Source organism: Amphiprion ocellaris, chromosome 16 (assembly GCF_022539595.1).
Source record: "Amphiprion ocellaris isolate individual 3 ecotype Okinawa chromosome 16, ASM2253959v1, whole genome shotgun sequence".
Lineage (NCBI taxonomy): Eukaryota > Metazoa > Chordata > Actinopteri > Pomacentridae > Amphiprion > Amphiprion ocellaris.
In genome coordinates, this window is record NC_072781.1 from 17,019,313 (window position 1) to 17,043,302 (window position 23,990).

Sequence of the window (23,990 nt, forward strand, 5' to 3'; positions counted from 1 at the left end):
AGTTAATGCCACTGTAAAAGCTTGGCTAGCATTGGGTATAAGTTGCCTAAATTAATATTTTTATGAGTCATGACTACTCAGAAAATGCTGAGAGTATTGGCTTGATAGTAGTAATACCACATCTGACACTCAAATAAGCTGCTACACTAAAGGGTACGAATGTTGTGTACCTGTCATTGGATTCAGCCTTGCTGTGGGCCCTCTCGTAGCCAGGAGAGTAGGTGTAGCTCTCCCAGTCTTCAGGCATGGAGCCTCGGTCAGCTGCACTGGGCCAGCGGCCGATGGTCAACGAGCCATTGGGAGCAGGGAAGGCCAAACCCAGACTGGCCAGGTTACTGTGGCTCCTCTGGAAGGACTGGATGCCCTTTAGGCTGTCAGGGCGGCGTGGCGCTTCATCATTGGCCCAATCAAACCTGTCTTCAGACTCCGCCACCCCCACACTCCCCTCCGCAAGGCTGTCCACCTCCGCTGCCTCGTCGCGCTCCTCCTCCACACTGATGGATGGTGTACGCTGGGCTGCTCCCTCACCTGTGTCCTTCAAGTCACAGATTGTCTTGGCTGATTCACAGCTGCTCAGGAGCTGCTCATCACCTCCGCCCCTTTTGAGCGTCTCCGTGCTGCCGAGAGCCTGCTGAGTGGCGAGGGAGACCCCGTCACCTTCACCTGCCTCATTTGAGCTGCCGTGTCCGAGTCGAGGCGTCAGTAGGGGCGAGGAGTATGGAGATGGCGCCAGACTAGGGGGGCGTAACGACTGATCATCACCTCCGTGTTCAGGGGAGGGAGCGTGGAGATGGCCTGGAAAACAAAACAAAGCAATTCAGCTTTTACAAATGATCAGATTTTATAACTGAAGGCTGCAAAGGACCTTATTTATATGCAGGGACATTGTACAACACCTGAAGTGCAAATAGAAATACTGACAGACCCGCTGTTGCGATGAATAATATCATAAACACAGAATCAAGACAGTACACTGACAAATCTATGCATTTAATTGTGGTGAGACAATAACAAATAACACAGGGTCCATTCAGCAGATGTCTTATGTTTTTGTACTGTGAATCTATCACAATGTATTTTTCTAAGTACCTGAGTCAAATCTATTTCATTTATATAGCCCATTCCTAAAAATACATACTGCTTTGCCTGAGACAGAAAGAATGAAATTAAAAAGCAATGGTGTGATGACAAAAGGGGATTATAAATGCAAAAACAAGAACAATAAAAGCTCAGACAAAAGAGGCATAGTTAAAAGATATGGAAATATATATAATAAAGAGAGGTGTTGTTAGAGCTGCCATTATATTAAATTGTTCTTAAGGCAAAAAAAAAAAAAAAAAACAGGAAGGAGAAAGATGGGAGGGAATTTTACAAACACTAAAATGACCTAATGCTCATGCATCAGCTTTTCCTCACAACTAATGTTTACGTTAGGCAACTAAAATAAACTTTTGTGACTGTAATTCATCACAGAGAGAAAATAGGGCTGATACAGCACTAAGCATGTTAAACACATTTCCCTTAGAGGCACATACACTCAGAAAAGCACTGCTGACCTTTCAATTTATAGTGTCATTCTATGCAGCAAACTAAAGCTTTGTATTTAATTAGCATTACTGTGTTGTGCGGTGGGAGTGCATGAAGGTCTGTGTTATAAAGCTGCAGCAGTTGTACCGTCATGGGGAGCATCAGTGAAAACAGTCGGGGAGAGTGACACCACAGAGCTGCTGGCAGACTTCCCTCCACTGTTGGAGTGTCTCAGGTACATAATGGACTGAACCTTCTCCTGGTACAGTTTCCCATCTGACAAACACAGACATCAAAAGAGCTCAGTGCATTAAATTTCTGGCACTCCGAAACAGAGCTGCTGCCTTCAGCTGCACGGTTTCCTCACCTATGTGTAGGGAGAAGTAAAAGCTGGATGGAGTGTGGCAGACGTAGGTGTTGGTCGGTGGGTGAACAGCCAGCAGGAAGTTATAGATCAGTTTTAGCAGATCCATGTCTGGAGGAGAGCCGAGGACCTCCTGGATGATTTTGATGAATGACAAACATACTTCCTGTGGGATGGCAGTCAGATGCTCGTCCCGATGCTCCTTAAGACAAACACAAGGTTTTTTGTAAATGTACCTGAGAAGAGGAAGCGCACTATGAGAGCAGCTTTATGACGATTACCTACCTGTAACACCTGGCAGGTGAGCAGGAACCGATGCACCACCTCAGCTTTGAGAAACTGACGAACGTTGAAGACCTGTTGAGGGTGGTGAACCCTGATGAGGATTTCTAAGGCAGCGAGCAGCGTTTCCCACACTCCACACTAACAGAGACAACACAAAGCACACAACAGAGCAGAGGTAAACACATTAACCGATCATTATCTGATGGTGGGGATGAGAGTACTATCGCTCCTCAGCCAAGTAAGTCACTTTAGGACAAAGCATAAAAGACTTACACTCTGAATATTAAAAATATCATCTGCAGTGCAGCCACTTAAGCTTAACCATCCTTTGTGTACACAGGAGTCTGCAGTGCAACTGTGCATCTGGGTGAAAATTACTTTACTCATTTTTAAATTCAGGGCATTTTTTTAGAGAACCACGTTAAAAATTAAAATCAGTGAGCACATGGCCACTGAGAGTTGCTCCTGGAGTGTAAGAATTTATTACAGGCTCATCATTAGATGAGGGTGTTTTGAGCATTCTGCCCCTCATCAGGAATGAATGTTAATAAATGAACAGACCTTGGGAAAAACCAGATACACTGACATTTACCAAAGCCCTTCAGCAATAAAAATGTTGTCTCTTTTTGGATTTTTCTCTACTACTGCATCTTAAAATATGATGAGGAAACAACAAATGATAAGTTGTGTTAAACAATACTTTAAATTTAGCTCATACAGAGCATCCATTTATCTCTAACAGAATTTTGCCACCTTATATGTGTGATGATCGTGTGGTTGGAAATGTGTTTGCTCGTCTTCATGTATGTTTATTCTGTAATGTTTTGCTTCTTTTGTTAGACATTGTATAATGTTTTTAAAAAAAATTTATTTTCACAAATCAAATACGATTATTTTTACCATGCATGAATTTACCTCCGCCTTGGCCCAGATCTTCCAGTCCAACAGAACATCTGAGAGAAGCCTGATATCCTGCACCACAGCGACCGACTCAGTGTCCAAACGGAACTGACCATCATCCCCCAGGAGGAGGATGGGTCCACTGCAACACCCATCAAGTAAAGTCTAGAAAGACACGATGTGGCCATTAGCAATACAGCCACTTCTATAGTGTTTCTATACCACCTTACAGAGTGCCGTTTACTCTAATCAGACACATACCTCAGCATATTGATAATAACAATTGCTGCGGAAACAACGGTACTGTGCAAAACCTCAAATAGGAGGAAAATCAATATATTCGTCATGAAATTTTTGGAATGCTTATCACTCTGTCAAAACTAATGCCATTTACTCCCCGAGCAGCCCTGTCTGTATTGATCAAAGCCTGTAAATTGTGACCAGCTTCACTGCAGTGGTCATAAATCTTGCAGTCCTTTATGCCCTGGGAAGACTGAGGTACTAAAAGACAAAAGCTTGCAGTTTTACACACAGTAACACAGTCTGTATGACAGGGTAAAGAGGTTAAATTAACTTTGAGATATGCTAAAGAAAGATTTCTCTTACAGCATAAACTGAAAAGTATATATAATATATATGTATATTTAATAAACTTCCAACAACTGCAGCACAGTATGTTCCTTTCTACATAGGAATGATTATGAGTGTTTAATATTAATAATCAGTGCAGTTCCGTGCTATACAATACAGGATGTGGAAACATAAAGTGACAAAGGCAATCAGAGGTGCTGTGTGACTCTGCAGGAGCTTAGTGTTTCATCAAGTCAGACAGAATCCATTTCAGCACAGAGCCATCACACAGCTCAATTACAGACACAGCCAGAGGGTCAAGTAACAGCAGGGTCACCAACAGTGCCTCAAAGAGGCACCACTGCGTTGGCCTGGATCAGATTCATGGTAAAAACATGTGATTGTGAATATATTTTACTGCACTAATCATCAGAGGCTGTGGGAACAGAAGAAAAGCACAGAGTTCAGGATGTGACTCACTTTCAGCATATGATATCCTACGATGCATTTGGACTTGATGAGGACCTGATGGATCATAGAGTAACCATGGTAACAGTCCATTTCGTGGATACGGTGTTGGTTAAACTTGGACAGAGACAGCAGCACTCGCAGGGCCAGAGCCTGGGTCTTCTCACAGTCACTCAGCTCCACCGTCTGGACACCGCAGAGCCCAAGAAAGGAAGAACAAAGAAATGAAAAAAAATAAATGAATACTGAGCATGAAAACAGTGTAGGTTTAGAGGCGATAACTTTGCTAAAGTTTCAAGAGATAATTCATTCAAACAAATATATCTTTACTATTCTCTTTTCGTCTTAGAAATAAATTTTCTCGCAGTACTTTTCATTTGTAGCACCTTTAGAAACCTGTATGATGCAGCATATTGATTTTGTAATGGTCACAACATGGTGTTCCACAATGCCAACAGAGTAAAAATGTATTTTCTAGGACATTCAATATGTTACTCAGTATCAGATTTGATTTATTTATACTGTTTTATTAGCTAAAAAAAGCAGCGAAGAGGCAATGGTCTTGTTTATTTTACTAGAATAATCTTTGAAATCAATATATGAGGGTGATACAAGACAGAAATTCTTCTGTTTTCTCTGAGGTGATTTATTTATAAATTTCCTGACACATTATCTGATGGGAATACACCTAATATTTCAGAAATGTTACAACAAATAGCCACTGTGGCCTCTGAGCATAGAGCTTTTTTAGAAAAGAAGGATCATCCTACCTGTGCAAAGAGGAAGACAAAATTTCCCGTTCCACCAATCTTGTGCAGGACGCTCTGCAGGCCGTGGGTTTCCGTGGGGAGCAGAGCTCTGAGAGCGTTGGACTCCAGGGAAACACTCTGCACTTCTTTGGAGCTGAAGGGCCGCTGGGTAATCACTGTTTTGGCCTGACCTTTCAGTCTGATTACAGGTTCATAGATCGTATAGACTCGTGGACTGCTGGGGGCATACACCACTGCCAGACTCTCCTGGATAGAAGCACAACACGCACAGTCAACTTTTCAGGAAAAACTATCGTCTTGCAACTTTAAATAATTAATAATATACATCTTTTTGCTTAAATAACTCGCCAAACTAGCCCTAGTACGGATTTAGACCTGGGCTAGCCTTGCTTAGAGTTTAGCAGAAGTTAAAGAGAAGTGGAAAATAATTTGTTCTTCCTGTATTACTGCCTTTTCTTTTTTTTTTTTTAAATCAGCTCGGCTATTATCAACAAATTCATTAGGATTTAATGGGAGAAAAACTATTTTCAGTCTCACTGAAATAGCTGCAGCTTAACTATAATAGCTTTTTTCCATTTGGGAAAAATTACTTCCTACCGTGCAGTATCATTAATGACAGCTAATTGGAACAGCACATTACTCATACACCGTGAAATGAAACAATAAATGAGACATAGGAGGGATTTGCTATGCTTACAGAGCACTTGAATCACCAATACAAGTACGAAGTTTAACATTTGACATGCAGAAATTGGGTAACAGAAGAAAAAAAACGTGACAATTATACATTTATTTTCTGCCTTCACATTTCATAATTGCGCTTTCTTTGTGTTGTGATGTGGATGATGATGCCTTGTGCAAACAAAGACTTACAACCAGAGTTGTTGTGTCTATATCCTTGCTCTTCATCAGAATCTCTCTGACGTTCTCACACTTCAGTCCTTCCTGAGTGACAAACTTGGAGAATGTTCCACTTGGCTTGCCATACTTGCAGGGCATTATGGAGGTGAGGTCTGGTCCACTGGTGTACAGGTAGAAGGCCTCCTCTGATCCTATTCTAGACCCTGACACAGGCAGACAAACATATAGTTATAGAAACTGACATTACAAGGGCATGAAAAAAATTCTTTAACCCTCAGATGCGCCACCATCCATCGGCAAGTATGAGAGGACCTCCAAAAAAATAAATAAACAAATTACTATATTCATCCTTGAACGTCTCATGTGTGACATGAAGTCTTGTCAGGAAAAATAACCAAATCTAAACTTTAAATTGTGATATTTCATTAAGATTCACAAACAAATGAATAACTTGCATAAACTAGATCCCATAAACTCCCAAAAAATGATGTGCTCTCCAGCGCAATAGAGAAGCCTTGATTTACTCAGCTGCAATCAACAATCATGTGGCAAAAACTCTGCAATTTTCAGGTGAACTGCAGGATATGCTTACACAGATCATAGAGATGATGGCAAGAGAGATTGAGCAGAAAATATAACAAGCTTGATGCCGCATGGCTCAGAAACAGCAGAGAGAGGGGCAAGTTGCCACCAAGTTGTTGAAAAATGCCTAGTTTGTGGATGTAAAAATGCAAAAAGGCCTTGTCAGACTACTCATAGCATGTGGGTGGCATAGCATGTTATAAAAACAATCAAGAAGTTATTATTTATGGCAATATATCTGTGTCATACTGCACAAGAGACATTTTGGAATTCTCTCTAGTTGCAGTAAAAAAATAGTCCACTGTGAGTAACTATGGCATAGGAGCAACACCCAGAAACTGTTGCTTCTGTTAAGAAATATCGTAATCATTTTGATGTTTCTTGTATGAGTAAGCTGTAAAATAGAACTGTGAGAAATCCAAAATTGGACCCCTGAATCAATCACATTGTTAATGAGCTCCATTATTCCATCAATAAGTGACAAAGTAATAACCTAGGTAGTGCAACACAAGACCCTTGAGGCGCAATGGTGCACCTTGATGTTTTATTTCTTGCTTTCTTGCAACTTCTTGAAATCCTGCAGTCCCTCTTTTCCAAGAAGAGAGTGCTACCAACATTGAATTCCAACGACAGCTGAGAGACGAAGCTTGTCTAAATACATCAGTTGGGTTCACACGTTGAGATCGCCTAGATGCAAGCCATTCACAGCCAATTAGAGGCAACAAGAGAAGTATTCAGTAAGCCTCCTGAGAGAATGCTGAGAATCTACAGCGTGCCACACATCACACCAGTCACAGCCTTGTACAGATGGATACTGGATAGGCTTTTAAAGCATAAATGTATCATAAACCTTTTATGTACATTTATGTACAGTGTATGGTGCTTGTAAGAATAAAAGTGACAATACATGGACCACCAGAGAGCAGCACTGAAGGCAGATACAATTATGTAAAGGATTAAAACGGATTGCACGTGACATAGAGTAAGATGACTGTCTGACTGAGATTAAATGTCTGAGAGCTTATGAACTCATGATTCCAGATAGATATATAAGACATGAGTTAACAGCAGTCTCACCATTGAACAGAAGCACAGTGCCCATGCTCCAGCGTCCACCCTGCTTCAGAAGATCTTCAGAGAAAGGAGTACAGTGGCCCAGCATGCAGAAGGTTTTGTTGCTGTCAGATGATAAACTGGACTTCCTGGGTAGAGTGTAATCCAAAGAAACCTCACATTTCCTGAAGAAAAGACAAGAAAAGTTCATTTAACTTTACAAATTTAGCAGACTGACCAAACAGCTGATAATCCAGTCAGATTCCGATTTCCTCACCAGATGCCACACACCCAGACAACCACACGCCCATGGATGTTCTTCTTTCCCTCTGGCTGCTGGCTGTAAGTGAGGCCAAGGTGTTGCCATTGGCCCCCTCTCAGCAGCCCTTCGCCAGACTCTGCCTGCGCCAACAGCCCTGCTTTAATCTCATCATTCGGGTCTATACAAATCCTGTGGGAACAGAGCATTACAATATCTCATGGCACATAAACTTTAAAATTCGTCACACAGAAAATTCTTCACAATGCTTGAGACTGTAGTCAAAGCTGGAGCTCACCTAAAAGTCAGAGAGCCTGTGGAGAAGTCGGCCCACACTTGGAGCATCAGTGCCTTGGAGCCCATGGACAGAATATGAACGAGGCCTTCCTCTACTAATCTTGTCCCAGCCTGAGATGAACCATGGTGTGACTCAGCTGCAAGAGGGCTACTTTCATCTGGCAAACAAGAAGACAAGAATCTCAAAACCAGTCCATGTTTATGGACATCACGCACCAAAGATTCTTATTGAAGGATCTGCGTCTCACCCTTGTCTTTGTCCACATCCTTCTCCTCCTGCTCTGCCACCCTCAGCCACATAGAGGCACTGAAGCCGCTGGCCATGTGGGGCCAGCAGTTCTGCCCCACTAGAGGTAAGTGGAGAGGAGCAATGTGCCAGGGGGAGGAACGGAGGTGGCTAGGTCGGTACTCTATATCCCCCTCCCTGCGACCAGGAGACAGTTTGCCCTTCCACAGCAAACCAACACTTTTCCCTCCAGCAGCACAGGTTTGTCTGGAGCCAGGGGACAACCCTGCTGGCGTTGAGGCCCCAAGGATTATGGGAAAGGTCAAGAAGTGAAGAGGTTCCATATTCATGTTGGCTTCAATGATTTGTAAGATGCCCTTTAGTAAAATCTCCTGACAAGTAACAGAGTAAATGAGAAGTTAGGAGAAGAGTCTTTGTCATTTTAGATTTGATACAGAAAACACTTGGCATATCTGTCTCTGCCTGTTTACAGTTTGTCAGTTAAGTCTTCTTTGTATCCCCAAATTAAGCAAAATACAGCAAAGCTTATACACAGCATTAAATCTATAGGATAAATGTAACTAAGTGCTGTTTCTTGATAGACAGTGAAAAATCAATACAATCAGATGTGGCAAATCGAAGCTGCTATGTGTTATATTTTCCTACACAGAAAACACAGGTCACATGTCACTATATTCACAGGATTAAAATAAAGTATTTTATTCCGTTTCAGAAACTTATTTCTAGGGGACAGGTTATTAATGATGTCTGCTGCAGGTTTCCAATTAAAAACAGACTTGTGATAATAAGTTGCAGCTTTACATCTGTACGGCACACTTTGGTGTAATTGTATATAAAATGAAGTGGGCCTAAGGGACAATTATGTGTTGATGAGCTTTAAAAAAACCAAGAAGTGAAAAGGTATGACAGGAAGAATGTCTCACGTTTAAGTTCCTGCTGCTGCTGAAAGACTGAACATGCACACTGTGACTACAAGCTACTAGTGTCAACATCAACGTAAGCAAGCAAGCAAGTGCATTTTTTGAGTGATTGATAAGGCTTGCTATTTACAGTGGGTGGAGTCTTCTCCAGGAAGAGGCGAATCAATAGAGCCAGTTCCTCCGCTGTGATTCGCTGGCTCACCATGGCAACCAGCAGCTCCACTAGCACAGTCTGGCAATCTGAATGTAGACCAATGAAGAGCAGATTACGTAAACAGTTTTCCTTCACTTGGGCATGAACAGAACACCACAGGCAAAAACACAGAAAAGCATCACTGGCTGCTTTGCTCTCAGCTAAGTTATAGCTCTGGTAAAGACAAATTAAAAGGCCATAGACAAGCAAATTAAATACAAGTGAACGACAGGCATCGTACATTCAAATCTAAGATATAAACTTTGAGGGAAGATTATATAGAATGTTTTTCAGAATTATAAGTATTATCCATGTTGTATTGGGTGTTTTAGCCATAGGAAATTGGCTGAAAATATGTCAGAGGCTCACCAGCACTGCAAAAAGGGTACATTCACTCAGCCTTTTCTCATATTACCATGCCAAATAAGATAAACTCAAATTCTAAAAAAATCCACTGGGTACAAATTCTCCCAAGAACTACTAAAACTATCTATACTAAATATGACGTTTGAACCCTAAGGACACAGTTGAAATGTCAGGGGTAGGAAAAACATTCTTAGCAACACAGCATACTGAGTGGGCCAATTTTTTTCCCTGAGATAGGACACATGAAAAATATCTTGTAATGTCAGATGAGATAAAAAAAAATAAGCCAGAATGAACAAACCTGTAAAGGAGGGGTCCCTTTGACTGAGGATGTTGTGAAAGCCAGACAAGATGGTTTTGACTCCTCCCTGTGAGAACCAGCGAAAGCAGGTGAGTGATATTCTTCAGATCAAAGCTGATCAGTAAACTAAGACAAATATGAAAGGCTGGTAAGAGTAGTACAAAGAGGAAGAAGTGGTCAGTCTGACCTGGTCATAGAGTAAGGCAGCATTGCGGCTGTTGGCGTGCACTGCACCAAGCAGGCTGTGGAACACATGACTCAGAACCTCCAGGTCCGGGGAGCCGGAGGCAAGAAGCTGCAGTTCCATTGTGCAGATCTCTGGGAACAGGAGCACGCCACACCCGGGCCCGTCCGTCACCGCCGCAAACTCGCGCAACACGGCCGACTCCACCTTCACCCCTAAGAAACCAACCACAGACAGCAGGAGAAAATCAGAGACACAACAAGGGACTCGCACACAGGCATGAAGATATCAAACATATCATGCTGACTGGCACGCTGCACGCATCAACACGTAGACACACTCTGGCTGCCAGTGCTGCTTGAACAGCTTCACGATCCACAGGCATCCCCTCCTTCAGGTCCAACCTCTCATCTTGGAGGCAGCACATAAAAATGAATTATCCTCAGTTCTATGCTCAGTCTCAGAGCAGCATGGGAGTTCCCCCATGATTTACAGGAGAGCAGCCCAGCAGGCTCTCACATGGCTTCTGGGACCTCCTTTTATTAATGAAGCTCGCTCGTCTCGTGATGCACAGCTACACAGTTTTTCACCATCTAACATTCACACATCCAGCGACATACTGCTTTCAGTGAACATAAACTAAAAGATACACCGTCCCTGTCTCCCTTAACAACCATGTTGTGCTGATGCCTGTGTTTGGTCTTGTGGTTAAATTAAATTGCAGAAACCCTCCACCCTCCCCCTCAGTTTGTATTTTATATCACTTGTTACTGTATTTTTGAAAAAGAACTGCAATCCTTAAGTCCAAAGTCATTTCAATTAACCTTGTACAAATGAATATAAGAAGCTGGTACAGTGCAAATACAGTTAAGGGATGAGGAAATGTGAGGAGACAGCAGTTACTGGAGCCAGAAAATCTTAATATGAGCATAAAGAGAAAAGCCTGGGGAGAGGAAACATGGAATGAGCTAGTAGCAGATGCAGCAGCTGATGGTGATAAGCTATGACACAATATGTCCCAAAAATACTACATGATATCTTTATGGAACTTTTTTATTCCAGAAGCACTACGACTAAATTTAGCTATTGAAATCCTATGATTGGGGGGTAAAAAAGAATGCAACTAAAGCAGTAGCATCTGTCAGTGATCATGCTTAATTCCTCAAAATGATCTATTTTCTATTGAACGAGGATTATCATTCTTTAGGTAAGATCGAGTCTTCGATTTGACAGAAACAACACAAAAGTGTATTTGCCAAACTTCTGTCACCACACTGATTAGAGCAATTTGTTTATGTGTCCAGCCTGACTTAAGAATTACAGATTCCATGTTTTTCAGTACTTAAAGAGTTTTCCAGGAAGTTAAAATCTCCACTTGAGTCACAAGATTCAGCTCATGGGGCCACAGAGTGTAGCTGCCAGTAGTTGTAAAACATAAAACAATGACTCTATTAGGAACGGATAAAAGTTTAAAAAAAAAAAAAAAAAAAAAAAGTGTAATCAGGCCACATTCGTAACTTGCAAGACCAGAGTGGAGATGTAGAGCTGACAGAAGAAGCTAAACCACATATTCTGCTTTGTCATATATGCGCAATACAAACTAACCACTTCTGATTGCAAAATATCCTCATCAGCCCACCAAAGGAGGATGTTGTATTTTCACACAAAACAAACAGCCAAACCCTAAATTGACATTGTAAATTGCCTGAAAATCATGATATTATTTACCAAAAAAATGTTCCCGTAATGCAAGGAAATGCAATAGTTATTAATAATAACACAAAAAGATTGAATGAATTAGTTCAATGATGGGGGAAGCAAGGTTTCCCAAGGCCAAAAAGCTGCCAGTTAAGAGGTTGAGAACACCACATGACCTCTCAGTTAATCAAGATTAGTCTCCTGACATTTATCACCAACATAAACACATAGTATATGACAGCAAAATGATTTACAGCATTCTTAAAATAACCCCAGGGTTGAAAAATGAATTTGCTGTGGATAGCAACATGACTGACAAGTAAAGCAAACTGTGCCAGTCTAAGCTATTATTATTTGAAGCTACGAGGTATGTGCAGTAGCTGTGTATTCTTGAGGAGGAGTAAATGGGAGCGCGAGTGTGCATGTGTCTGGTGTGGAAGTAAGCGTGGACCTACCCTCTTCCTGCTTGGCCATGTCCTCAGGGTTGCTTTCGCTGTCGGCGTCGTAGCCCTCCTCCTCCCCCGGGGGCTTGACGCCACAGCTCTGCACCTCGTCCACCTCCTCAGACAGATCGCCTGCTGGGGCTGCCCCCTCCGTCAACACCTGGAGCTTCTGAGCGAGCGAGCAAGCAAGCACGAGACAGACAGAGAGAGAGAGACAAGGGGAAGCAAGAAAAAGTCATGAATTTCAAGTTTAAACAGTTCAAATACAACCGAACCAAGATCTTTGGTTCATTAACTGTCAAGGAGTTGTACGATAAGCATTACTGCACAAGAGCTTACCCAATCCTGTTTTGAAAAAAAAAAATAAGTTCCTTGACCAAGAAGTGTAGCTGTGGTCTTACCACTAATGCAGCGAATAAATTGTCAACAAAATGAGCGAAGAAAAAAAAGTACAAGATTTTGGTCATAAGACAAATATCAGCTGACTTGCAAGGCACTCACACAGCCCAGTTCCTTGACGTGAACAATCAGTCATCGTATGTGCATGTAGGCAAACACACACACCCACATACACACAAACACTTGCACTCAAGTAAACAGTCAAACCATTTACTTGTTCAAAGAGGCTTATTGTAATACACACCTCTATTCTTTCTGACATGATACCAGGCCGCTTTGATACTGAATTATGGGTGAATATTTAAAAGAATAGTCCAGTTCAGTGAACAAACTTTGCAGTGGAAGACTTATCTCAGAGCTCAATAGCACATACTTGTAATGGTTAAGTGAACATCACACTCTGTCAGGCTCACTGAGAAAGAACTAAGCTCTTAGGAAATAGGTAAATCTATTATATAAAAAGCTACATCCTCCTGTGTTGGAATAGGCTTAGTCAGACAGACATTTTAAGACTTGAGGAAAACACATCTAAGGCTGTGAGATAGGAGACACCCACTACCAGGTGGCAAGTCCTTTTAGTGTGGACACAGAAGAAAAATGATTATCTTCTCACATACTTTTTTTTTTTCTGTTTATCTCATTTCCTGGAACAAATAAAAGCAGTCTGGTCATAGCCATGTAAGATCCTGTGAATCTTCCAATAACGTTGAACAAAGCTTACAGCGATAGTGTCACTATTGAGAAGGCAAGAGTTGCTGAGACTTAAGGATTTTTTTTTCTTTTCTGTTTTGTCATTGTGAAAAACTGCCAGTATGCGTGTATATTACTGATTAAAGAGAAACTATCTGTGTTTTATATGGTTATGAAATTTATGTTGGAAGAACTGACAGAAACACAAAACAAAGTAAAATCCTGTCTAGGGTTCAAAATGAGGCCATTCTGGTTTATGTTTGCATCCACTGCTTGTTCTACACAAGGGCTATCATTATTTATGTCTGCTGTTTTGTTGTACATCTGGCAGATAACGGCTGCTTGGCAACATAGTGTGAGCGGCCTGACACAGGAGTCCTGATGCTTGACAGCATTTGGCTGGAAAATGGTTTTCCTCTCATTGTATGCTTGCGTCCTAAATAAACACCACTGCTCTTTCTATTTTACCAGGGTGTTCAGACAATTGTTAGCCAAAGAATCTGTAGATAGAGTGTGTTGATTGAATACAGTCTGCTTCATTCTACTGGAAAAAACAGCTACAAATGAAATATACAATTTTCAATCAGTTTGACTGAACTTCATCAAGCAAAGACTCATTATTCATCTGACTGGATTATACTAGTAAGTAGTTTTGAGACTCCTGACTATAATTGTTTCACTGGAAACAATGGAAGACAAGTTAATATAATTGGGTCACACACACAACGAAAAGCATTTTGTTTCTGGTCACACATAATGGTTTACAAATTGTGCGATATCTCTCGACTCTCTCTAGTTCTCACCTCTGCCTGACACCTTTAGAGGCACTTGCCCATGTGGCAACTTGTTGAAATCAGTGGGAATGGAAAAAGTGAGCACACGAAGCGGCGAAGTGAGAGACTGAAACTATTCACTTTTTTATTTTATTCTATGTAGATGCTGATTTTTCAGTATTTTTTGGAACTATTATGTCTCTAATATCTGACAGAAGAACTATGAAAAGAAGGGAGCAACAGGAATGATGTATAACAAAGGTCCTCAGGCAAACCACAACTGGTGACACGGCTGTGTATAGTGAGAATATTAAACCCCTATTTTAAGGTACAATTGGTCTTAAAATAGCCAACAAAATTCATAGAAGCATTCAGGTAATGTCTGAGTGGAGTCTATTCTGGCACTTTGTTACACAAGTAACAGGCAGTAAATGCAAAGTAGTTGTTTGATTAAGATGCCGATTTTTGCAGTTGTAGTGTGATCAAAAACATTTTTAATTTTGCTTAGCAAATTATAAAAAGATACATTTTTGCATAAATGAAATTCAGCACAGCAAAAAAAGATTAGTAGAGAAGCATTTTGCCAAGAGTTCTATAATATGATTAACGCTAAAGGCAGATAGCTACATGTGTCGTATACCAAATGCTTGACTGGCAATAACCTGAACTTGGCTTTTCATACATAATTATCTTTCAAAAAACTAATAAAAGATGCAGTAACTTCACTCACAGGTTCTCCCAAGGCAGGACTCACCCTGTCTGGCTTCTCCTCGGGCGGATTGGGACAGGATGACACCTCGGCCAAGGCCACTCGCAGGAGAGAGTCAAACAGCGGTACAGCAAGGTCAGAATTCACCACCCCTGAGCGAGAGAGCTGGTCTCTCACCTCAAACAGGGTATCCTCCACTGACTGGAGCTGCAGACGAGGGCAGGTATAACAGTTTAATTGAAGCCAAGGTAAACATAATTCTTTTTGTGGTTGATGTGTTCACAGATTAACTGGATGGGATGATATACACAGTGTTTAACAAACCTGATAAGAGAGCTCAGGCTCTATCCTCTGCAGTGTTGAGTTTGCGCTGTGTAGACAAATAGCCAGTAAGGCCTCAAGGAGACGAATACTTTGTAGTTGCCACTCCTCCTCCAGCTTCTTTGCAAGATCTTTGGTCCTTCCCTCAGCTGGACCGGCGCTGAGGGTGTTGGCTGAATCATGAGATGTCTCCTCCAGTGCCAGTGAAGTTACCGGGGCTGTGGACTCGGGGCTGCCTTTACCTTTACCATCTCTTTTCTTCTTTGCTTTTCCATCCTTGGTCTTACAGGAAAGTTTCTGTATAACCATGGCCATGAGGCGCAAGCAGACATCCAGTCCTCCTAGCCTGAAAAACTGCCTCTGGAACAAAGGGCTGGCCAGGTAGATCCACCTACACACTGACCAAACATCTGCAGCGCGTCGTACCTGCTCTTTGGAGGGCAAAGCTACACTATCTGGAGACAGGTAAGGCAGCCGCCCGCCCAGAGGTTCACTCGCTGTACTGTCATAACCTGAAGTGTCTTCAGAGTCGTTGGCCGAGTCCCGGTCAGAATCAGCCTCTTTGCTGACACAGAGGAAGGCCACACATAGGAAGAGGTTGATAACATGAAGGTGGGTCTCTGTTCGGCTGCGCCCTGGTCCACGTCCCTGCCCACTACGGCTCTTATGCCGCGGATATGCCTCCTTCAGGCCTTCATAGAACTTGCTAAGGCTCTGACTGCCCTCTCCAACCCCTCGGGACCCCAGTTCCTCAGCCAGGCCCAAGACAGCCTCCCTCTCTTCAGCATCAGCACTCTCCAGCTCCTGAAGCACCCCATCAGCCTGCTGGTATCCAGTGCCAATTATAAGAGTCTCAAACACCTTCAAAGCCAAAGAGCGCGTCTGATCTAAGTAGACAAGCTCTGTCACCTGGTTGAGGCCATTACAACTAATGAAAAGGTCTCTGACCACCCTGTAAAACAAAATAATTGAAACTGAGTAAAATTAAACAGAAAATGCAAATAAACAGTATGTATACTTAACACAAATATGATCAATTAGAATCACTTATAATTCATTTTCCACAGTTGAAGCACTGTGCCATTCATATTTTTAAAAATCAGCCTGAGGAAGAATATGGCTATCCACTTTTTATTGACCAAGAAAATGATTACTACGGTGACAAATAGGGTAGACGTAGACATTACTCAGTAGAGCAGATCTCCCAGCAGATAAAATGATCAGCACCACTCAGTCTAATCTGAAAACCTCTACAACTAGCCAATCAGAGCAGCATCTGCTGTCATCACACAGGACTCTTTACACTCCTTCCATCTCTAATTTTATTTCTTCCCATCAGGTTGCAGACATAATTTCCACCCTGAGGCACAGCAATGCCTTTATATTAATAAGTCATCATTTAAACTACGTTAAATTAACTGTGAAGGACTCGACATGCCAAGACTGCACATGGACCGGCGAGGCATATTTGTAAAATCCCTACTTTATTTGCTGCTTTTACTTTGGTCTCCAACATGTTTTCTGCCGTGTGATTAAATTACGAAGCAACATGAAAGACAAATTCAAAGACTGTCACATGGTGTCTGTGTTATCAGCAGGCGAAACATGTATTTAGGCAGCAAAACAGAATTGACATTTTACTCTTTTTAAGTTTGTTTACTACTGGTATACACAAACTACTGAAGCGGTGATAAATAATAAATTACACCATTACAACACAGGGTAAATTATGGTAAAAGAATAATGTGTCACCTCCAAGTGAAGGTTAAATCAATATTTGGTGAGAGAAAACAACACTCTTGAGAGATGTGCTAACATTATACAGACTAAAACAAAAAAAGAAAAAAACACTTTCATCACAGCATGGATTTGTCTCTCCAGTAGGAACTGAAATAGATGTTCAGTTGAAGCTTTGAGCTCTTTGCATGAAAGAGATAAAATTTAAGAGATTATTAACTTGTTGCTTTTTTCCCCCTCTAATTCAAACCCTTTCTCCAGCCTTCTTCTAAATTAATGCAGAGTTGATTAATTCTGCTTTTTCAGAATATTTCCTCTTTTAATTAGTGGTGTGAAAGTCCATCAGGATGACTGTCCATTAGTCTGCATAGTTAATGCTCCTATCTGAAAAATATGAGTTCTGTTATGCAGAAAGTTATAGAAGAAGTGCAAGATGATGTCGAGGCAGGCAAGATGTCGGATGACGTACAATTTTGTGAAAATTACATGGCTTTTCGGTTCTCTTTCGCCAACTTTTGTACTCAGCCCACTTAGAAACCGGTGTGTATAAAAAGGTGACGTAAAGCTGACTTTTGTTGCAATAATTGCTTTCACCCATTTAGATGCAGGATAATCACCCAAACATCAAAATGTAGCAACTATCTAATTAACCCCAGTCATTCAATACACCACTGAGGGCTGTGAGACCACAAAATAGATTTATACTCACAGTATTTTTATAAAACTAAATTTTTGCTGAACATTTTGATAGGCATTTCATGTTTTTCTGAGGCTGCTATGTGATTTTTTTGTAGTTTTGGAGGAGTCTTAAACAATGGATGGCAAAATGTAAAGCAGTAGGTCTCAAATACATCAACAGCGAAGTTAACAAGTGGAATAGGGTGAAGTTGATCAGTTATGCAGCTGATTTTTAAGTTTGCTGATTTTAATCCTATACCTATGGCAAAGTTATTCAACATGTACATCCCTTAAACGATAATTACAGGGATTGCAAATGAAAGCAAATTGGAAACATCCACTAATAATCACTAATGTGGTGTTTGAGCAAAATTCATTGAACATACATGAAGCAAAATACTAAAATGCTGCTCATGATCCTCCAAAGTGACAATTATCTGAATCTATGACTTATAAGCCTTATGTTAACTTTTACATGCCTAAAAATGTCTCTGAAAGTGTCTTTTGAAAAGGCCTAGATGAAAAACATTGTAGCTGAAAAGTCTTTGAATGTCAGTCAAGCCTGCAGAGAGCAGAAAAACACTCTGAATTTTAATAAGGAAACCTATCAGCCTACTGCTGACAGAACATCTCAAAGCATCCAGCTCTCTATTTTCGAAACCCACTGATCCTGTTTAGGGTCGCAAGGGGACGCAACCAATCCCAGAATGCACTAGACAAGAGTTGAGATACAACCTAGATGGTTCACCAAGGTTAACAAATGGACAGATAAGAACATTCCCTCTCAGATTCACATATATAGGCCTTTCAGTGTTCACTTAACCTGAATGTGTCTGGATTCTCTCAAAGCGGAGAAATCTTCTTTCAAATGACAGCATCCAAAGAAAAAAAAAATCATGGTATAATATTCTATCAACTGGATTTTGCCAGCATTTTGATAAATGTATAGGAACAAAGAACATCTGTTTTAGCCAGACTACTGTACTCGTAACAGTGTTACATAAGAGTTCAATAATCCTCCACCTCTCAGTCAGTACACAAAGCTGTGATAAATTATTGATTAGCATCAATTAGCAATGACCTGGAGAGACAGATCTAATGACAAACAACGTCCAAGTAGATTACGTGTGCTACTGGCTTATTATATTTGCTTTATGTGATTGTATAAAAAAAGCAGAATCCATTTCTGGAGAGAGAAATTTGCTGTACTTTTCTAAGCAGCCATCTGCATCTCTTGGCTGTTATGATAGATTATTAAAACAGATTATTGAATCTTTTGCGTATTTATGTAACCAAAGAACTTAATTTTTTGCACAGCTTGCAGCTACTAATGTCTTTACTAGAAGTTTTCAAATCTAAATGCACAGCTGCCACAACCATTTAATGCAGTCCACTCCTTCATGGAAATTTCAAAACAAATAAAAAACATTTAAAAAAGACAGATGACCAAAGAAATTTAGGACTGAATAAAATCACATTTTAAATCAGCTTACCTTGATTTGAGAAGTGCAGGTAATGTTTGGAGGTAAACGAGTAGTACCTCCACAGGCAGGCACTGCGTGTGATAGCTGCAGACCTGAGTACAGACAGTGGAAACCCCCAGCTGTTGGGCATGGTGGGCCAGCTCTACTCCTCTCTGCAGCACAGGGTTGAAAATATGTGTGTAGAGCTGCCACTGCACTATAGCATTGCCCCGCAGGGTCAGGTGACACACATGGCCAGCTATCTGCTGGCTTAGATGCCAGTCTTCACCAAAAACTAGCTCCTGGTAGGCCTCCAGAGCATCCCACTTCCACAACATGTCCTCAGCCCCGCCTCCACTGGGCAGAATACCCTGGGAGCGGTAACAAAGACTAGTAGAAATGGCTGAATGTTCTCCATGCTGCAGGGTCTCTTCCAGGCCCGGCAGCTGGCTGCTGTCCAGAGTGCAGATGTTACAGGAGGCCAGCTTTGCTTTCTCTGAAGGCTGCCCCCCACCGAGCTGGTCTAAGATCAGTCTGCCCAGGACACTGAGTACATGAGACTGGTAACTACGCAAACCTGGAGCTTGGAAGGCATGTAGCAAGGGTCCTACAACTGAGCGGGGGTACATACAACAGCAGATTCCAACTGCCTGCACCCCAGCCAATACCTGCAACACAGCAGGCCCACTGGGAGACAGGCGCTGCAGGAGTCGCAGACACTGGTGGGCACAGGCAGCCAGGCAGCAGCAGCGCTCAGGGTAGCGAACAGCATCACCCTCCATCCCTTCCTTGCCTTCTCCATCCTCTTCAAAGGGGTTGCGTCTGGCAGCCTGCTTAAAAGCAGACACTGGCAAACCTGACAAGTCTCTGTGATGATGCAGAAAGTGGGAATATTCACAGCGACGGTGGCGCCGTCTGGCACAAACAGACTGATGCAGCTGCTCTGACTTTGCTTTCTTAACAGCACTGATGATCTTGAAGACCCCTGCAATGAGACCTCTTAGCCTCTCTGAAGCCTCACCTCCCATTTCAGAATCCCTGACCCTGCCAAGTCCCTCCAGTCTCAGCACGGTGGCCTCAAAGAGCTCCAGGCCACGGTGCTGCACAAACTCATGGATGAGCTCTAGAGCCTGGCTAAAGAAAAAGGGGTTGGGTGTGGAAGCCTGAAGGCAACCCAGCAGCACTTGTAGTACTCCCTCTAGAAGCTCTGGTAGCAGTAATGCTCTGTGACGATAACGTGAGAACGAGAAGTCATCCTGAACCTCTTGCAAAGTCTTCTTGGGCCGTGGAGCAAAAGGGTTGCTCTGTCTGTCCAAGCAGCTCCGGATTTTGAGGGTGGCTCGCAGCAGGTCTGTCAGACTACGTCTCAGGCTGTCAGGAAGGCTGTCATTCTGACTCACATCCACAGACATCAGGTGCAAGATGGTGCGTAGTAGCATCCTCTGGACAAGCGCGATAGGCTCCTCCGTCCAGCCTCCAGCAAGCTCCTCTGCCCCTGTTCCACCTCCACCTCCTCCCCCTGGACCACAGCAATCTCCAAACTCTGTCAGGATCTCTGTGAGAGTCGGTACAACGCTGACAGCCAGGCCAGGGTTGTGGTTGATGCTCATGTCAAACTTGCACACCTTCTCCAGGAGGGAAAGCAACACATGACAGAGATCAAAGGGTGAGTTTTCCATGCGGTTGAATATTGATATTGCAGCCGGATCTGTCAGGGTTTCAGTGTCAGCAATCTGGAGCCCAGGGGATCTGGGATGGGGGTATGGTGCACTCATGGTTTCTGTCGTAGTGGTGGATGTTAACTGGGAGGCCTCCGAACGATGATGCTGACAGCTTACCTGGATGGTGGAGCCATGTGATCTTCGACTCCTGGCACCACCTGGGCCTAGGACAGCTTTGTCTTCAGAGTTGGCTTCTGAATCTGAGGTAGAAACCTGGGACTTGCGAGCATCTTTTACAGAGTATCGCTGTGCTGTTCTGCGCGACCTCCGTGATTTCCAGGTGCCACTGCCAACACGGGCCTTCTTCCCAGAGCTCTGTTCATCTGTTGCAGCCTTCTGTCCTGTTCTGGGAGGGACAGCCTTCACCTCCCGACTTAGGAAAACCTCCAGTAGGGACGGCAGGGTGAAATCTGTCAACACACAAACACTTGTCAGATATACTTTGTACATGGAGACATACGCTACCAAGTATACTTCCAGACATACATATGTGTAGTAATATCACATGAATGCCTCTTAATGTCACATTTTAGTAGTTGATACTTAATTTTAAGTCTGACAAACACTGGATATTGTTTTTCAAAAATACTAATTTTTAGTTTACAATGAGTAGCATAATTATCAGCTGAAAGTCAGCAGTCATAGCCTGTTTGTTAAAACACTTAGTAAGCAGGAATTAATTAAAGTAAAAATGTCTATGGTCCATGTTAGAGAGGATCAACAGCCCTGTACTAAATGCCGGTGTCATCTTGAGGTCACAGGCCTCTGCAAATACTGGTCTTGTACTGTTCTGTGCCTGCTACTGTTTTTAACACGAAGAGCTATAATACATGGTACAAATTGATTCATCCATCGCAAAACGAGTCCAGCACAGAATTTGCAGTGTGAAGCAAGTGAAGTATTAAATAAAAATAAGTCATTTGATAAGCACATCACACACACTGTTTGCATTCGAAACCAATGTGCACACATTCCACTGCCTTCACATGAACCCACCAACCCGAATGCTGAAATATTGTTTGACAATAATAATTTGTGACAAATTTTGTAAAAGATTAAAGAAATATGTAAATGCACAAAGCTAACCAGCATTTCTGGCTCATGAAATCCATTTTGCATTTTAATTTGTCTATACAAACACTCTGACTTCCTTTTCATCACAGACAACGGGAGTGCTCAGTTAAATCTATGCCCATAAAATCAAGTATGGAAATTGAAATTATTGGTTACATACCAAGAGGAGGAAGCAGCCACAAAGACAGCCTGCGGTATACGCTGCTAACAGCAACTTTAAAAGGAACAATAAATACTAGAGTATTTGTGGGTACTGACCTGGGGCTTTTTCCTCCTGCACAGGAATCTTCCAGACCAAAGGGAGTAAAGACAGCAGCAAAGTGAGCAGCTCCTCTCGACAGGTCAGCTCCTGTGAGTGCAACAAAACACACTGAGGTTACCTAGAAAGCCCCCTTCACTCCTCACCCTCTGATGTCACACCAAGATACACCCATCGAGTAATCCTCCTGTCTACAAAAGGAAGAATTAATTCACTCACGCAAGATTTGCTTTGTATTCAAATTTCACCATTTTCTTTTGTTTCAGCTATAAACTATTTACATGTTTTATCACGGATTCAATCATTTAGTTAGTCATCAGTGCCAGTGTGACAGAGAGCAATGTAGCAGCTATATGACAGACTTACTTCCGAGACCTTGGGGATCTCAAGTCTATCCAGGGCATTCCTCCTGCATGTGTTAATTAAAAATGATCAGCATGTCCATTTAGCAAGACTGTCAAAACCATACGGTATTTTCACTGTGTATTGAATACTACATTAGAGTGCATCAAATCATTGATTTGGTTTTGATCATAATTCTAATTTAAGCTATACTTCTAAGAATGTGCAGCTCTATCATCTTGGATACAGGTTGCTTTTTAAGATGAGTCTGTCTTGTTTTACTGTTTATGCATAGCCAAAGGCTGCTAGTAATGAGTTACTCATTAACTACATGCAAGTGATCAATCAAGTAGTGTCTTTACTAGACACTTCATCACTCTTACACTGATCCTTTTACCTCTGGTGGCAGATTATTATCTAGCTGGAGCCAAACTATCCAGTTGAATTATTCAGTTGATGAAGTACCAAGACCTGACAGTAGGTTGATATTTAGCACTTTTAAATGAACATTCAAATTGAACTGATTCAACAAACCAAAAATGTCAAAACACATCTATGAGGGTGCTGGAAAGCATCCCCTTCACTGGGGGGGGAGAGAACTGTTAAAGTCTCTCTCTTGAGTTTGACTTCAGGGGGGCATGTTCCATGGAGTGCACACATGAAGATGCGGCCACAGGATACCAGCAGTTGTCACTTATCTGATTAGGTGGAATTGAGAGATCAGAGAGGAGAGAGCGGAGGGGTTACGGGGGGATTTTTGAATAACTTTGGTCTTTGTTTAGTGTTTCTTGATTTACTATGTGTTTTCTTTAATTTGTATCAGACTGTGTGTGTGAGAAGGAGGGGGTCAGGCTGAAGCTCTGCTCTGCTGCTGCAACTGCCATCATCGACTACACCTGGGTGACTCCTTTGTCTGACTGTTCGTTTGGTGAGCTGTATTCTGTACATGGAAACTAGTAAAAACTGGAGCTCTGGAGCAAAACCTCTTGCTGTTTGGCTGCTTTCTATTGTACCATCACGCTTTGGTCTTTAATGCCATTTGGCTCATCCAATTTGTAGAGGTTTATCACCACCAAAACCCTACAACATCATTGTCATTTCCAAAGAAATTCTGATGTTTATTTTTTTTATCATGACTAAAGGAAAGCTGTTGAGTAGAACAGTGCTGCAGTTTTAATGCAACAAATCAGTGTGTTGCTCCCACTGGAAATAGACATTTTTAACAAATACATGTGACTCATCTAAACTAGCACACAGAGTCAAGGTGATGCTAAGTGAGAGGATCTAACACAGTGGAACAAAGACTGTTCATAATAAATTCTCTACTAAATTCAAACGGCACATCTGTGATTTGAAAACTAGCAAAGCACTAGCAGTTCTTTATAAAGTGCCTCTGATTGTCATTGACGCACACAGCTGGAGCTTGTGATAACACATCTGCGCATGAAAGCATTAAAACTCTGTACTGAGTACTCCTAATAAAAGGGAAAATATAACAAATGTGTGTAAATGAGCTGAAAGACAAGAATAACATAA

General features: G+C 42.0%; 1 protein-coding gene across 3 annotated transcripts in view; it reads right to left on the reverse strand.

The window, feature by feature from the left end:
- The window catches only part of lyst (lysosomal trafficking regulator), a 59,222-nt gene that overhangs the window by 18,308 nt on the left and 16,924 nt on the right, over positions 1-23,990 (reverse strand). Inside the window, exons 5-24 of one of the 3 annotated variants that reach the window (XM_055018609.1) lie at positions 22,112-22,202; positions 19,089-21,189; positions 15,184-16,132; positions 14,881-15,066; positions 12,301-12,457; positions 10,151-10,362; positions 9,964-10,030; positions 9,234-9,343; positions 8,185-8,554; positions 7,938-8,094; positions 7,658-7,831; positions 7,405-7,565; positions 5,758-5,948; positions 4,885-5,130; positions 4,127-4,300; positions 3,092-3,241; positions 2,177-2,314; positions 1,895-2,090; positions 1,675-1,803; positions 171-795 (exon numbers count right to left, since the gene is read on the reverse strand). In XM_055018609.1, coding sequence (XP_054874584.1) covers positions 171-795; positions 1,675-1,803; positions 1,895-2,090; positions 2,177-2,314; positions 3,092-3,241; positions 4,127-4,300; positions 4,885-5,130; positions 5,758-5,948; positions 7,405-7,565; positions 7,658-7,831; positions 7,938-8,094; positions 8,185-8,554; positions 9,234-9,343; positions 9,964-10,030; positions 10,151-10,362; positions 12,301-12,457; positions 14,881-15,066; positions 15,184-16,132; positions 19,089-21,189; positions 22,112-22,202 — 6,584 coding nt within the window. Of the gene's footprint in view, positions 1-170; positions 796-1,674; positions 1,804-1,894; positions 2,094-2,176; positions 2,315-3,091; positions 3,242-4,126; positions 4,301-4,884; positions 5,131-5,757; positions 5,949-7,404; positions 7,566-7,657; positions 7,832-7,937; positions 8,095-8,184; positions 8,555-9,233; positions 9,344-9,963; positions 10,031-10,150; positions 10,363-12,300; positions 12,458-14,880; positions 15,067-15,183; positions 16,133-19,088; positions 21,190-22,111; positions 22,203-23,990 lie in introns of all 3 variants that reach the window. The other 2 variants (XM_055018608.1, XM_055018610.1) reach the window with 2 other exon arrangements.